Source organism: Talpa occidentalis, unplaced genomic scaffold (assembly GCF_014898055.3).
Source record: "Talpa occidentalis isolate TD23 unplaced genomic scaffold, MPIMG_talOcc4v2.1 talOcc4.11, whole genome shotgun sequence".
Classification (NCBI taxonomy): domain Eukaryota; kingdom Metazoa; phylum Chordata; class Mammalia; order Eulipotyphla; family Talpidae; genus Talpa; species Talpa occidentalis.
In genome coordinates, this window is record NW_023601104.1 from 78595936 (window position 1) to 78611172 (window position 15237).

A 15237-nucleotide genomic window follows, 5' to 3' on the forward strand; every position below is an offset into this window, starting at 1 on the left:
ATTTATTTATGCATGTAAGAGCTGGGGTACAGGCCAGAGATACAGGGGGTGAGGAGGTGAAAGGATTCACCAGAGACAGAGTGAGGAACAGAATAGACAGTCTGACTGAAATACACTGCTGAGGGGAGCAGTGGGAGAGCACGAGAGGTCTGCTTTGCCATGTGGGTTGCTCCCTGGCCGCCGGGGATCAAACTCGTGCTGCAGAGGCTGTGGATTGCTTCATAGTGTAGTGGTTAACCCCTTGAGCCACCAGGGAGGCCCAGGCCCCCTTTGTATACATTTTTAAAGCTCTGACAATTTATTTCTTAGCGCCTTAAGAATTGGGAAATCAGAGAACGGAAGAAAACCCGGGAGTATGAGAAAGAGGCTGAAAGGGAAGAAGAAAGAAGAAGAGAAATGGTAATATTCTAGATTTTTTAAGAAGTGATTTTTCATGTAAAAATCAGCTCAAATCATTACTGTTAGCTAGAAATAACTTTATAATTGAAATGTATAAGCTCCCAGTTTGTATACTTTTAGAACATATTCCAGGTAACTGTGAGAAAATTTCAGTACACCAAAACCTCTTTTCCTTCTATTTCTTGCTGCCTACAAACAAAATTATGTTAGGTGTACTGTCAGTATTTCTTGCAAAGGGTTATGAGAATTTATAGAACATTCTTTAAGAGTCTGCAGCATTTTTTATGGTACATTTAGATGACAGCAGCAGTAGTGTGCAAAGACCTCTTTATAAATCAATATTGTCTTTTTAACATGAAATAGTTTTTTTTTTTTTTTTTAAGATTTATTTATTTATTATTTATACAAGCACTGGGTACAGTCAGAAGCGCGGGAAGGTGAGAGAATTCCCCAGAACCGGGAGCAGAGCAGGCAGAGGGACCAAGGTACACTGCTGAGGGGAGCAGCGGGCGGCAGGAGAGGTCTGTGCGCCATGTGGGACCCTCCTCCGGTGGCCGGGGAGCAGCCGGGGATTGAACCAGCGTTGCAGAGGCTGCAGGCAGCTTCTCAACCCAGCACTCAACCGCTGCACCACCGGGGAATCCCAACATGAAATAGTTTTACCTATGTTTACTGTTATCCTTTCTTTTGACTACATGATAATCACAAAAATAAATCTTGATTTTTGCATTTACACTGAGTAAGAGTGAAAAAATTGACATAGTATGTGTGATGATACAAAGGTTGTTACTAAGTGAAATGATACAAAGATAATTTACTTTGCCATAGTATTTGCTTCACTAGTATGTTCCATGTGTTCTGTCTTTACCAGAATTTCATGAAAGTTTCTTTATCTCCAGTTTGGAGATTATTCTTCCAAAAACTTCACTGAAGTTAGGAATCTTCTTCAAATAGCTTTTGAACATGAGACATAGAGGGAGTTTTTGTAAGTAACCAAAAGGGTGCTTGCAGCAAACTAGACAGATAGTGTGGGCTTTCCAGATAGTAAACCCTCTAACCTCATAGAATAAATTATAATTTTGGATTGTAGCTCCCATTTTACCATCCTTTTTCATCCCTAGGCTAGAAAATAGGGGGAGAATATAAAATATAATTATTTGAAGAAATATTTCCTATCAATTACACTGTTAAGCAAACATGAAAAAAATCATTCTGCTTTCTTTTGCAAATCTGAAGTCCTTGCTTAAGAAAAATTTATTTTTGTTCAGGGGCTTTACAAAAAGTCCAGAAACAAATTACTTGCCCATTATAAAAATGTTCGTGTAATGGAAGTATAGGATGTAAAAAGTGAAAGTTGCTACTCAAGAGTGGTAACTTTTAGAATGTGCTTTATGAGCCTTCCTGTTCTTTATTTAGATATTTGTAATTATTGTCCTTGCTACCTGGCAGTTTACTTTTCTTTATTTAACAAATTTTTAGAGTACATTATATTCCAGCCTTGTTATAGGCATACAAGAATAAATAATGCTACTAACCTTAAAAAAAGTGTGTGGTGTTGTCAGAAATAAGATAGTTACTATGGCTTGTGTGTGAAGGTGTGTTCACAGTATTCTGAAGTACAGAGAAAGAATGACTAATTTTTTCTGAGGTAAGGAGTCGCGCACATAGATGGTTAGATTGGGTAAGTCTTTATAGAGAGGTAACATTTAAATTAAATGAAATGTGTTTAAGTTTTACTGTAGCCAGAAGACTATCATTATCTGCTTTGTATATAGATAATAAAGAGAGTTAGATTGTAAATCAATGTTTATATAATCGTTACCTGTAGTTACTTTAAGCACAATAGTTGTATTTGAAATTCTCAAAATAGAAGCAAGAGATCGTGAATTTTTATGGTTCGTTTACTCAAAGTTTAGATAGGCAGTACCTTTAGATTTATGCATGAAAGTGATTTAAATTTTTAATCCTGCGTTTTATAACAACTACTTGTTGTATTACCTACCTCTAAATGTAAAATATTTTTGCCCAGTCAACAAATTCAATAGCTTTCAATTTTGTCTTGGGCTCAGTTTCATTTGAAAATAATTGCTTTGTAGATTATACTCAGAGAAATTTTAATGTATTATAAGTGGTGTTCATTTTATTACAGATGAGTCCTAAGTCTGATTTGTTTTACAAGAGACAATATATAGCTAATGTTGTGAAATAAGAGAATTATAAAGTTAAGTGATACAGATAAGGAAAATCTGTTACAAAGAAAGGGGAAGGGGGTTAATTTAAATGACTTATGTTAATTTTGCCCACTTTGTTCTTCACTTCCTTAAAGGCAAAAGAAGCTAAACGGCTGAAGGAATTCTTGGAAGATTATGATGACGATAGAGATGATCCCAAATATTACAGGTAAAGAAGACTTGCTTTATGAACTCATACATAGCTCTTCCCCTTGTTTATCCCTAACTTAGTGGAATAAGAAAGAAATCCTGTTTTGTTTTGTAATCACCCGTAGATGATAGGGTGTTTTCTTAGCAGCTGCCGGCAGCATGGGAAGAGCTATTGGAAAAGAATCAACAATTCTATGTATCTTTTTTGGGGAGGTAGAAGTTTAAAGTGGTCCAATTTTATACCAAGTTAATAACTAATTTTTATGACTTAAAGTAGTCTAGAATTATCTCTCATGTCTAGCATGATCCAGGCATGTATTTTTAGATATATAATTAAATAGACACTGTAGCCAAAATAATTGGGAATTAGCAATTTAAATTGAAAGAATGTCAAGATTTGACTTTGCAAAAAAATGTGAAAATAATGGCCTCCCTGGTGGCACAGGGGTTAAGTCATAGCTCTATCAAGCTATTGCCAAGCCACTGCAGCATGAGTTTGATCCCGGCCAGGAAACAGGGAGCTAACCCACATAGTGCAGCAGACTCTCCTGTCTCACTGCTGCCCTCCTCAGGAGTGTATTTCAGTCAGTCTACCTGTTCTGTTTCCCATTCTGTCTCTGGTGAATCCTCTAACCCCCTGCACCTCTGGCCTAGACCCCTGTTCTTGTATGCATAAATAAATAAAATAAATCTATTTTAAAAAAGTAAAAATAAAAAATGAGCATAAAGATTAAAGCATAAAATAGCAGTGTTATATAATTTCAGCATTATGAGATAAACTGCTAGATAGACTGTCTGCCCTCTGTTGATTGTGTACTAGTTCCTCCTGGGATTTTTCCACATGGCAAAGAACTAGTCTGAGTGGTATTAATGCTTTTCATATTTTTCACAATTTCATTTCCAAGAAAAATCAGATTATATATATTGGGTTTTTTGTTTTGGAACACGCGTAAGATGAGAGTTTTCTTTTCCACTCTCATAGCTACTTTTGTACTTGTTTAAGACAAGTACAAAGTTTAAGACCTATTTTATAATGACTAAAATGAGATGTAGTGGTAAATAACAATGTTCAGTTATCAACCTTAACATGTAGTACGTATGGTACCCTGGGTGGTCTGCAAATACAGAGTTTGAAGATAGTCTCAAGTCCTCAGTGCAGCTTTTATTATAAAGCTGGTGCTGTTGGAGACATACATGTGTAATAGTTGATGATCTGAGTATTAAATAAGGACCATTTATTTTTACAGAGGTAGCGCTCTTCAGAAAAGGTTGCGTGATCGGGAAAAGGAAATGGAAGCAGATGAACGGGATAGGAAAAGAGAGAAGGAGGAACTAGAGGAAATCAGGCAACGCCTCCTGGCAGAAGGGCACCCAGATCCAGATGCAGAGCTCCAGAGGGTGAGATATGATACCGTTAATAACAACATTTTATGTATCTTGCTGTTTTGGGGAAGAAGCTTCTAATACTTTTTCCATCAATTTTACTTGATTTCTAGCTTGCTTCAAACTTTTTATCCATGTCTTATTCCTTTATTTATGTGATGTATTACATGAGATAACTGAATATCTTAATAAAACTTAGCTAGAAACCTGTCCTATAATTTGCTGTAATACTTAGTGGATTTTGTAGTTTTAATTCCTTCTGACTGATCCCCTACTTGGTTTCCAGAATAAATTAAAAATGTCTCCATGAACAGCTTGTCATTTTAAAAAGGAAAGTACTGTGTTTTAGTGCATTCAATTTTTATCATTCTGTCTCGCAATTTTGGGGAGAGTGTTCATTTTGGCATAGGCCTTTGACACCAAATTTCTCTTTTATCCCCATATAACTTCTTTCTTTTCCTGTTGTTCATAAATATAAAAATCATTACCACCAACCCTTAGCCATTACTTAGAAATAACAAATGATTGTATCTGACAAAGCTGGGGGTGGAGTTGCCTATTGTGTACTGTTCTAAAGCAAAAATACAAAAACATGTTTTCATTTTTATTTCAGCCAGTTATACCTGTTTACCTTTTTTTTTTTTTTTAAAGATTTATTTATTTATTTATTTGTTTGTTTATACATACAAGCACTGGGTACAGTCAGAAGCACGGGAGGGTGAGAGAATTCACCAGAGCCAGAGAGGGGAGCAGAGCAGGCAGAAGGATCGAAGTACACTGCTGAGGGGAGCAGCGGGGCGGCAGGAGAGGTCTGCGGCCATGTGGGACCCTCCTCTGGTGGCCGGGGAGCAGCCGGGGATCGAACCGGCACCGCATAGACTGCGGGCAGCTTCGCAACCCCAGCGCTCAACCGCTGCGCCACCGGGGAGGCCCTATACCTGTTTACCTTTGTTATCATTGAAGAGTTCATAGAAGCCATTGAAAAAGAGCAATACATGGGTAGCATCAAAGAAAACATTTGTAGAGTACCTAATATACTCTACAGATATATTTAGCATTCTGATTATAGGCGCAGAAGTGTTGTTTCATCATTACTGGTGAAAAAGAAAAGTAGATTTTATGAAGGATCATGTAAGACAAAAAGCTGATTGAGTCATGTATAATTGTAGTCTAAATTAATTAGATTTTTTGGTGGTTGTTTTTGTTTCAGATGGAACAAGAGGCTGAGAGGCGCAGGCAACCACAGATAAAGCAAGAACCAGAATCGGAGGAGGAGGAAGAAGAAAAGCAAGAAAAAGAAGAAAAACGAGAGGAACCAGTGGAAGAGGAAGAAGAGCCCGAGCAAAAGCCCTGTCTCAAACCAACTCTAAGACCTATCAGCTCTGCCCCATCTGTTTCTTCTGCCAGTGGCAATGCAACCCCCAACACTCCTGGGGATGAGTCTCCCTGTGGTATTATTATTCCTCATGAAAATTCACCAGATCAACAACAACCTGAGGAGCATAGGCCAAAAATAGGACTAAGTCTTAAACTGGGTATGTTACCATTCCCTTTCTCTGTTCCTTCCTTTATTCTTCTCTGCCCGCCCCCTGCAAATACCTAAATTTTGCCTTAAGGAAAAAATTAATATGTGCTGCTTGGTAGGTAGATAGAAAAATATTCAAAATGCCTTTCTAGCTCACGATTGTTTTCATAGTTCTACTAGTGCTCCTATATCTGCAGCTGCCTCAAGTTCTGAGAAGAAGTGAAAAGTTAAATTTTCTAGCACTTGTGAGTAGCGAGTTATTTTTTACAGTTGGGATCTTTCTCTGAGATTTGTGGAAGTATATTTTGCATTGTTTTTGAGGGATGGTGGGTTATAAAACGTAACTTTTAAAAATTAATCATACTAATAGAGTGTTTTTACTATAGGTGCTTCCAATAGTCCTGGTCAGCCTAATTCTGTGAAGAGAAAGAAACTCCCTGTAGATAGTGTCTTCAACAAATTTGAAGATGAAGACAATGATGATGTACCCCGAAAAAGGAAACTCGTTCCCCTGGATTATGGTGAAGATGATAAAAATGCTGCCAAAGGCACTGTAAACACTGAAGAAAAGCGCAAACATATTAAAAGTCTCATTGAGAAAATCCCTACAGCCAAACCTGAGCTTTTTGCTTATCCCCTGGATTGGTCTATTGTGGATTCTGTGAGTAGCAAACTGTATTTCATCTTTTTATTGGAAGTGGTTCTAACTATAACATGTAAACACAGTTAATTACATTAATGACAAGTAGGGATAATGATGTGGCTGGAGTCTTGATTCAGAGTAAATGCTATGGCCAAGGGATTTAGTAGATTATTAAGGAAATTCTTGGTGGAGCTTCTAGTCTTCATAAATTAAAAGCAAATAATTATATCTTAATACATAACTTTCTTACTTTAATTTGTAAATTATACTGTGGTACTATGGTTTAGTCTTAAGAAAAATCATAGAGTTATATAGCCTTTTTGTAAATGTAATAAAAAGTTCTTTAATTAAACATGCTTTGTTTTGCAGATATTGATGGAAAGACGAATTAGACCATGGATCAATAAGAAAATCATAGAATACATAGGTGAAGAAGAAGCTACATTAGTTGATTTTGTTTGTTCTAAGGTATTTTACTCCCTCTATTCCCAACATTTGTTATATACTTTAAAATACTACTTAAAATTGTAAATCTTAACGTGCTGAGTTCACACAGCTTAGCTTCAATTGAAAGATTCATGGCTTTAGTTCAAGTATCAGCACTATCAAGCTATCACCAGCCACTGCAGCATGAGTTCAATCCTTGGCCAGGCAGCTAATACACATGTTGCAGCAGACTCTCCTGTCTTGCCTGCTGCTTCCCTAAGCAGTGTATTTCAGTAGATCTTCCTGTTCTGCTCCTCACTCTATCTCTAGTGAATCTTCTCACCCCATGCACCTCTGGCATATACCCCAGTTCTTGTATACATAAATACATCTTAAAAAAAAAAGATTTATGAGCCTCCCCTGGTGGCGCAGGCAGTTGAGCACAGAGCTGTGAAGCTGTCCGCAGCCTCTGCAGTGCTGGTTCGATTCCCAACAGGCCAGGGAGAAACCCACATGTCTGTTCTGCTCCTGGCTCTGTCTCTAGTGAATTCTCTCACCCTCCCACACCCTCACCTGTACCCCAGTTCTTGTATAAATAAAAAAAAAAAAATCTTTAAAAAAAAAAAAAGATTTATGACTTTGTTGTTAGTAGGTATTGTGCTAGACATTTTATAGAACTTGATATTCTTTAACAACCTTATGTAATGTTATTAATATTCTTATATATATATATTTAAAGATTTATTTATTTATACAAGCACTGGGTACAGTCAGAAGTGCGGGGTGGGGGTTGGGGGGATTTGAGAGAATTCACCAGAGCCAGAGCGGGGAACAGAACAGGCAGACTGACGAAATACACTGCTGAGGGGAGCAGCAGGCACTGCAGGAGAAGAGGTCTGTAGCGCCATGTGGGACCCTTGCCGGTGGCCGGGGATCAAACCGGCACTGCAGAGGCTGTGGGCAGCTTTGCAGCCCAGCGTTCAATTGCTTCGCCACCAGGGGAGGCCCAGTATTCTTATATTTTATCTGTATTTTATCCACGAAGAAATTGAGGCTTAAAGAGAAACACTGTTTATATTATACCATAGTTAAACAGTAAGTACAGAGCCAACCCTGTAAAAATTGTTCTTTTAACCACAAGGTGTACTGCATCCTCTATCATTTACTGAAGGCAAAATTCTTATCTTTAATAAGACAGTTACTACAGTTGAAGTGCCTTATTCCTGTAAAGGGAAATAATTACATTTTAAGGAAATGCTGTTTTCCTACTATGAACTACTATGTTTTCATTAGTAATTGCAAATTTAGGCTGCCCTTTCCATTTGTAACTGTTGTAGCACTAAAAGTTGTAAGTCTGGATCTGGTGTCAAAGGTCTATTGGCGAGTGGACAATGTTCTTTAGCCACACAATATTCCTGAACTTGTTTGAGGATTTATAATTAAAAATATCTTTAATATATTGCTAATTTTTTGTTTTTAAAGTCACAGTTGTTTGTTTCTTTTAGGTTATGGCTCATAGTTCACCTCAGAGCATTTTAGATGATGTGGCCATGGTAAGTTAGAAATTCATTGTTATTAACATTTTAACTAATATCAGTGTGAACAAATTAACATGTGAGAACTTGATTGATTTTTTTTTTTTACCTGTTTGTTCTAGAATTGCTTTATAGCTTTTGGATTAAAATTTGACTATGCATTAAAAGAGGATAAAAGTACCCACAGCAAGTTATCATTAGACAACACTAAAGTTAGGGTTTTCTTTTTTACCAGTCTCTTCCTCCTCTGCCTTTGGTATTTGTGCTTATTATGGTAGATCCTAAAAATGGTGGAACATGTATCCTTAAAGATTTAGCATGGAGATGGGCATACCAATAATTGGTCCTTTCGTGTACATGTGTATAATGGGGATAGACATAAAAAAATAATGGTAGCGGGGGCACAGGACTTAAGGACAGTTAGGGAAAGCATGACAGGAATTACCATCTATATTGAGTCGTGTATATTATATAATTTTTTGTCACTTGGTCAGATGTCTGTTGATTTGGCAGTAAACATTCAAATCCCCAATTATATTTAATTTGGATAATGAGCACAATCAGTGGTTGTATCTATCCAATGTTGTGATTTTGTGAGAAAAAGAAGTGGTAGTAAACGTGAGAGAGTGAATACTGAACTCCAAGCTAAAAAAAGAAGAAAATGTTAATTGGAACAGAGCTGGTAGTTTGAAAACGGTGGTTCCAACAAAGTTGTGGGACTGAAATAACTAGAAAGAGAGATTATAATCAGAGAATAGAATGTTTAAGAAAATGTGGTGGATTAATCCTGATAGATGGCAGGGTACAAAATGATTTCAGCCATGTAAGTGTTTAGGGGGCACACTGATGTCATGCATATGGAAATTGAAATTTCTGCATGTTGAGACAGGGATTGGGGATAAATATGGGAACCAGCTTGCCAGAGTGATTATTTTTTTTTTAAAAGATTTATTTGTTTATACAAGCACTGGGTACAGTCAGAAGTGTGGGAGGGTGGGAGAATTCACCAGAGCCAGAGCAGGGAGCAGAACAGGCAGAAGGACCGAAGTACACTGCTGAGGGGAGTAGCGGGCAGCAGGAGAGGTCTGCGCATCATGTGGGACCCTCGCCCAGCAGCCAGGGATCGAACTGCACTGCAGAGGCTGCGGGCAGCTTCGCAACCCAGCGCTCAACCGCTGTGCCACCGGGGAGGCCCTAGAGTGATTATTTAATGTGAATGATAGACTAGGAATTTGCTGGATGGCTGCTGTTGAAATGAAAAGGTAGTATATAGTGAGATCTCATGTACCTCAATGGAGATAATTTCTTATAAGAATTTTTTATATATATTTATTACATCATTCATCATGTATGATTTCCCCATATAGTTCCCACCATTTCACCCATGCACCATCTCCATAGTCCTTGTGCTCTTCCTACCCTATCCTGATACTTCACCCTCTTCCTTCCCTACAGAATGTCTCTTATTTATAGTTGCCTGTGGATTTTGATTTTTACTTTATTATCCTTCCCCCCCCATCCATTATTTGGTTCCTCTATATTCCTCCTATTTTATAAGAAATTTTTTAGAAATAATGGATATCCAGCCATTTCCCTATTGTGTGGATACTAAGACATTTTAAAATGAGGAACTTTCTAAGAAAGCTACTGGAGGGTCAGGATCTTTAAGGCACAGACCATATTTTGCAATAAGTAAAAGAGATGAAAGTTTCATTGAAGAAGTTAAGGATGGTTAGTATAAATTGGAATTGTGTTTCAAAGGGCAGAGCGGGATGGTAGCAATGGGAAGTCAGGGAGGAAGAAGAAACATCAGACAACACTAAGATGACAGATGACATGGGGAACTTGCATTTTGAGCTGTAGAGATGTCAGGGAAGAGTATAGTTGGGGTTCCAAACAAAAAGGAACTCTACTGTCAAGGTCTTTTGTGTTCAAATACTGTGTGATGTCTAAAGCCAGATGGTAGTTTTCTGCTATCCAGCCTGTTGCAGCTTCGCAACCCAGCACACTACAGCTGCGCCACCGGGGAGGCCCAGAAACCAGTTTTCTTAATCTCTACAGTCCTAGCAACATTCGGCCACATCCCACCGTGGCAGTGATGCCCTGGAGCTCAGCCATAGCTGCCTCCTGTAGGAGGACGTATGCTGTTCCATTTAAGCCCTGGAGTAGAGCGCCAACTGTTTGGTAGGATAAAGGCAGGAGTAGAAGCAGGGATGCGATGCACCTAATTTATAAGTTGCTAAAAGAATAAGAATAAGAATTGATTTATTCATTTGCTAAGGGGAAAAGACCCTTTTTGTGTCCCTTGTGGTGATAAGTGTTCACTTTTTCTGTTGCTATGTCCCAGACATTTTATTAAGTGCTTTATAGTGTCTCATTTAATATTTAATTCATTGTGACATACATAATAACTTAGTGAGAAGGTTGCAAGGTTGTTTTGAGAGTAAATGAGATATGCTGGATTAAATTGCTAATTGTGTGCGTCTAGTTCTACCAAAATTACTGCATTTTGTAAACATTTGTTTTCCATAGGAATTTTTCCAGATATGTATAAATATAATTTGTATTTGTAAATTTAAAAGTTAGAATACAATGGATCAAAAAAAGTATTGTCAGTATTTAGTAAGTCATGGGGTTTTGCTTATGCTTTATTATTATCATAATTGTACTATTTAATACAGTTCTCATACTTTCATTTTATTGATAGATTGTGGTTAATTAATATCAGTCACTATTGTTGGAAGGTGGTGATGATTGCTTATCTTAACATGTGTTACTGATTTTTTTATCCCCCTAGGTACTTGATGAAGAAGCAGAAGTTTTTATAGTCAAAATGTGGAGATTATTGATATATGAAACAGAAGCCAAGAAAATTGGTCTTGTGAAGTAAAACTTTTTACATTTAGTGTTCCATTTCAGATTTCTTCTTTCACACCCTTCAAAGGACTTTGAATTTTCTTTGTCTTCAAAGACATTTGTGACATCTGTAATTTTTTTTAATGTAGAAAAATGTGAATTTTTTTGTCCTCTAATTTGTTGAAGCCCTGTGTACTCCTTTGGTTGTAAAGTCATCTGGAATCCTACCTTGGTTCTCTTTATACTCACCAGGTACAAATTACTGGTATGTTTTATAAACCACAGCTACTGTACACAGCCTATCTGATATAATCTTGTTCTGCTGATTTGTTCCTTGTAAATATTAAAATGACTCCCCAATTCTTTTGCAGAATTGCACTTAATATTGAATTGTACTGTATAGGAACCAACATGAACGATCTTAATTGACAGAATACCAGACACATCTATTTTACTCCCTCCTACCCCTCTACCCCATCAGAAATAGTAAGCCCTCAATGAAGGCATAGAATTTAAAACTAGAGTGTGAAAATTAGAAGACAATCCATTCCTGCTGTATCTCTGTATGAATGTGTGTGAATGTATGTATAAAAAAAAGTCTTTTCCCTAGTTTGCTTTGGAGGGTTCCCTTAAACATTACCCAGTTGAAAAATAGAATCATAAAGGAAACGTGATATTGTGCCAACCCTAATGTCTGGGATAATTAGGTTATTAGTCTCCCAGAGTGTGGTATTCTCTTGTGACAAGCAACAGTTCATTGAATGCAATGGGATTTTCCTGTTGTTAGTTGCCTGCTTCAGCTTCTCTTTTAAGGGAGTGTGAATCACAGTGGTTTCCACCCCTAATTTCATTGTTCAGAAATGACGCAGACCATTAGATTCTGGAGAGCTTTATTTAATGCATTTTTGCACTAGTTGGTCCTTAGTTTAATTTTTGTGTACCCTGTTTATTTGTTGTTGTTTTTTAAGGTCTTAATTTGGAAAGCATAAGAGAAAAATCCTTATTAAAAACAAAGATAAAATAGACAATTTTACAGGCTAGGGAAGTTTGACAAAATAGAATAGGAATTCAGCATGGCAATTTACAAAGTTTACTTATTTCTAAGGATAAGGTAAATCATTTAAGGCAGTTACCACTAAGTTTTTGTTTTGTAAAGGGTTTATATCTTTCATGTGTATGTGCACACACGGCTTGCTTAACTTAGCTCATCAAAGTTTAAAAATACATTGATGGTGTGCTTAGAGATATATATGGGGCTTTTTTAAATTGTAGATTGGAATTTCACCAGGGAACAAAATTACTTGAAGATACAAGTTTTAAGAAGGTCTTAACGTAAACTAGGTGCAGCTATTCCTATGTCTGAGTATTTATTTGAAAGAAAAAGATTGGGAGGGGTGAATATGTTAAAAACATAATTTAGTTTCAGTTACTAGATTTAGGTTTTTTTTTTACCATCTGAAGAGGACATTTGAAAACACTGTTCTTAACATTGAACCATGACATGGTTCCATTATGTAAATATTTCAAATATTAAAAATGTATATATTTGATCTTGGGGGCTCATTCTTTCAGAATCTTGTTAAATAAATAGCATCATGTTGTAATTGTGTGGTGCCTACTAGAAAACTTGAAAATATGGACTTGATTTTTATGAATATTAGTAACTGAAGGTCAAAGGCATTTTACCTTATTTTAGTTAATTGTTCATTTATAGAGAAACACCCTATTAGTGTACTAATATGAAATTCTGGTTTCTCAAGAGAACTTTTTAGGAACATGCTTCTTTGCATTTACAGATTCATTTTGTAAATGCCTTTTCTCAGATTGATACCCCACCAACTCAAGAACTTGTTCTAGCAGTTTATTATACTTGTCTGTCTGCTCTTAACCACATTACAACTTCCATGTTGTTTTTATATAGCCAGCATTAGCATGAAAGTTCATTCACGTAGATTCAATTTCCCTTGCTTTTAGTCTATTCTCTTTCCCTGAATTCATCTTAAAAGACCCATTTCTGAAAATCTTAGGGTTATGCACCATATACTGATAACCTCTGCACCATATACTAATAACCTCTTCAGTGAGATTTGTGTCAAGACCCCAAATTCATAAATACTAACATTTCAGCAGCACAGCATTAATATTGGTCACTGGGAAAAAGACTGCTACATTAATAGCTTTTTAAATGTTAGTTCAAATCAGGTTTTGCCACCAGGCTTAAACTTTCAGATTTTCAGAGTTTCTTGTTTTTCAGATTTGTATATAAAGAAATGGTTGTGTGTGAAAATTGACATAGTTTAGTGTCTGAAAAAATCCACAGAAGAAAATTTTTACTAACTTGCTTGAGCTTCCTGAGTTGTCTTTATCATTTGCCCATTGATTGATTTCAGTTTGGAAGCTTTAATTCTGTATTGGCCAATTGTTATACAACTATACGAAAGTTTTTAAATTAATCTTGATCAAGCAGTTTGAAAACTAATATGCTCTTCTAACTTGACTGTATAAATAAAATAATTTTAATTATACACATCTGTTCACAGGAGGAAAAATATTTTCATTAATGAACTTTTCCTCAGACATTACCATGCATCTGAATCACCTGGGGGAATCTTGTTACTAAAACAGACTCTGATTTAGTAGTACTAGCGTGGTGCCTGAGAGTTTGCATTTTTTTTTTAAGATTTATTTTATTATGCATACCAGAACTGGGGTACAGGCCAGAGGGGTGGGGTTGAGAGAATTCACCAGAGACAGAGTGGGGAACAGAACAGGCAGATGTACTGAAATACACTGCTGAGGGGAGCAGCGGGCGAGATAGGAGAAGTCTGCTGTGTCTTGTGGGTTGCTCCCTGGCTGGGGATCTAACTCGTTCTGCAGTGGCTGAGAATAGATTCATAGGTTGCATCTTAACCCCTTGTGCCACCAGGGAGGCCCAGAGTTTGCATTTTTGACCATCTTTCATGTGATGCCAGCACATTCTAATCCATGGACTACACTTAGATTAGCAGTTTCACCTGTCTACTTAGTACTTGTAGTTTATTCTAATTAGACTACTCAAATGCTGCTTATTTTTCTTTGTAAGTAGGTTTTAAAGAGAACATTTTTTTGAGGCACATATACAGATACATATTATGTAAATTCAGGAAGGTGAATTTCAAAAATGATGCCTAAGAACAACTCTTAATATTCTAGGTTTTATCCCAATCAATCTGAGAGTGTTTCCTCCTTAGAGAGCTAAATGGTTTTTACTTACTCTGAATCTTGTAGCATTTCCTGGTGAGCTATGTAATAGCAGAGGCTAATAATTATTTTTGTGTTGAGTACTGTTTTTAATCATGCATTTGTACTAGTTATGGTGGATAATTTGAAAAAAACTGAGTTTGAGAGTCAAATTGGATATACACTTTTCACATTTTTTCTCTTTTCATAGAAAGTAAAACATTTTTTTAAAGTTCAAATAAATGTTGGTAGGCATTTATAACGTCATTTATTTATTCAGCTCTTTCTAATTTCTGTGAATTTTTCAATGTTCTTTCCAAAACTGCTGCAGGTTTTTATGTCAAAATGGTTACAGGTTTTTCCAGGTCATCTTTCAGTCCTCTATTAACAATGTGGAATTGAGAAATAGTTTTGCTTAGTGAAGATGGTGAAATTGATTTGTGAATGTTACTGCATGTGAAAGGTATGAGAAGGAATCCCATATAGGTGAAGAAATACTTTGGATATCAGGAAGAAAACTGGAAAATTTGCATATTTATTTTTAAATCCTAGAACTGTTACATTCATAACTATAGGCCAAAGTGAGCTTGTAATTTTTTAAATTGTACTTTTTATTGAGGTAACATTGGCTTACCACTTGTATATGATTTAGGGGTATGGGTTCACACTTTTACAAATATGTCAGCACACCATGCCCACCTCTTTAGCACCAATAATCCTCCATCATTGTCCATTGTTCCTTCTCTCCCTTTTGCTCGCCACCCTCCCCCTCACTCTGGCAGCCACAATTCTACAGTCACATTTCTTTTTTTTTTTTTTCTTTTTCTTTTATAGAGGCATGTTTTATTTATTTGTTTGTTCGTTTGTTTT

General features: G+C 36.5%; 1 protein-coding gene across 3 annotated transcripts in view; it reads left to right on the forward strand.

Moving 5' to 3' along the window:
• Positions 1-14628, forward strand: part of RBM25 (RNA binding motif protein 25) — a 52023-nt gene extending 37395 nt beyond the window's left edge. For all 3 annotated transcript variants that reach the window (XM_037503655.2, XM_037503657.2, XM_037503654.2), the window contains 8 exons: positions 310-399; positions 2726-2799; positions 4028-4178; positions 5374-5698; positions 6075-6349; positions 6701-6799; positions 8263-8310; positions 11090-14628. In XM_037503655.2, the coding sequence (XP_037359552.1) occupies positions 310-399; positions 2726-2799; positions 4028-4178; positions 5374-5698; positions 6075-6349; positions 6701-6799; positions 8263-8310; positions 11090-11182 (1155 nt within the window). In that variant the 3' untranslated portion in view covers positions 11183-14628. The remainder of the gene's footprint in view (positions 1-309; positions 400-2725; positions 2800-4027; positions 4179-5373; positions 5699-6074; positions 6350-6700; positions 6800-8262; positions 8311-11089) is intronic.
• Positions 14629-15237: the final 609 nt, after the last annotated feature.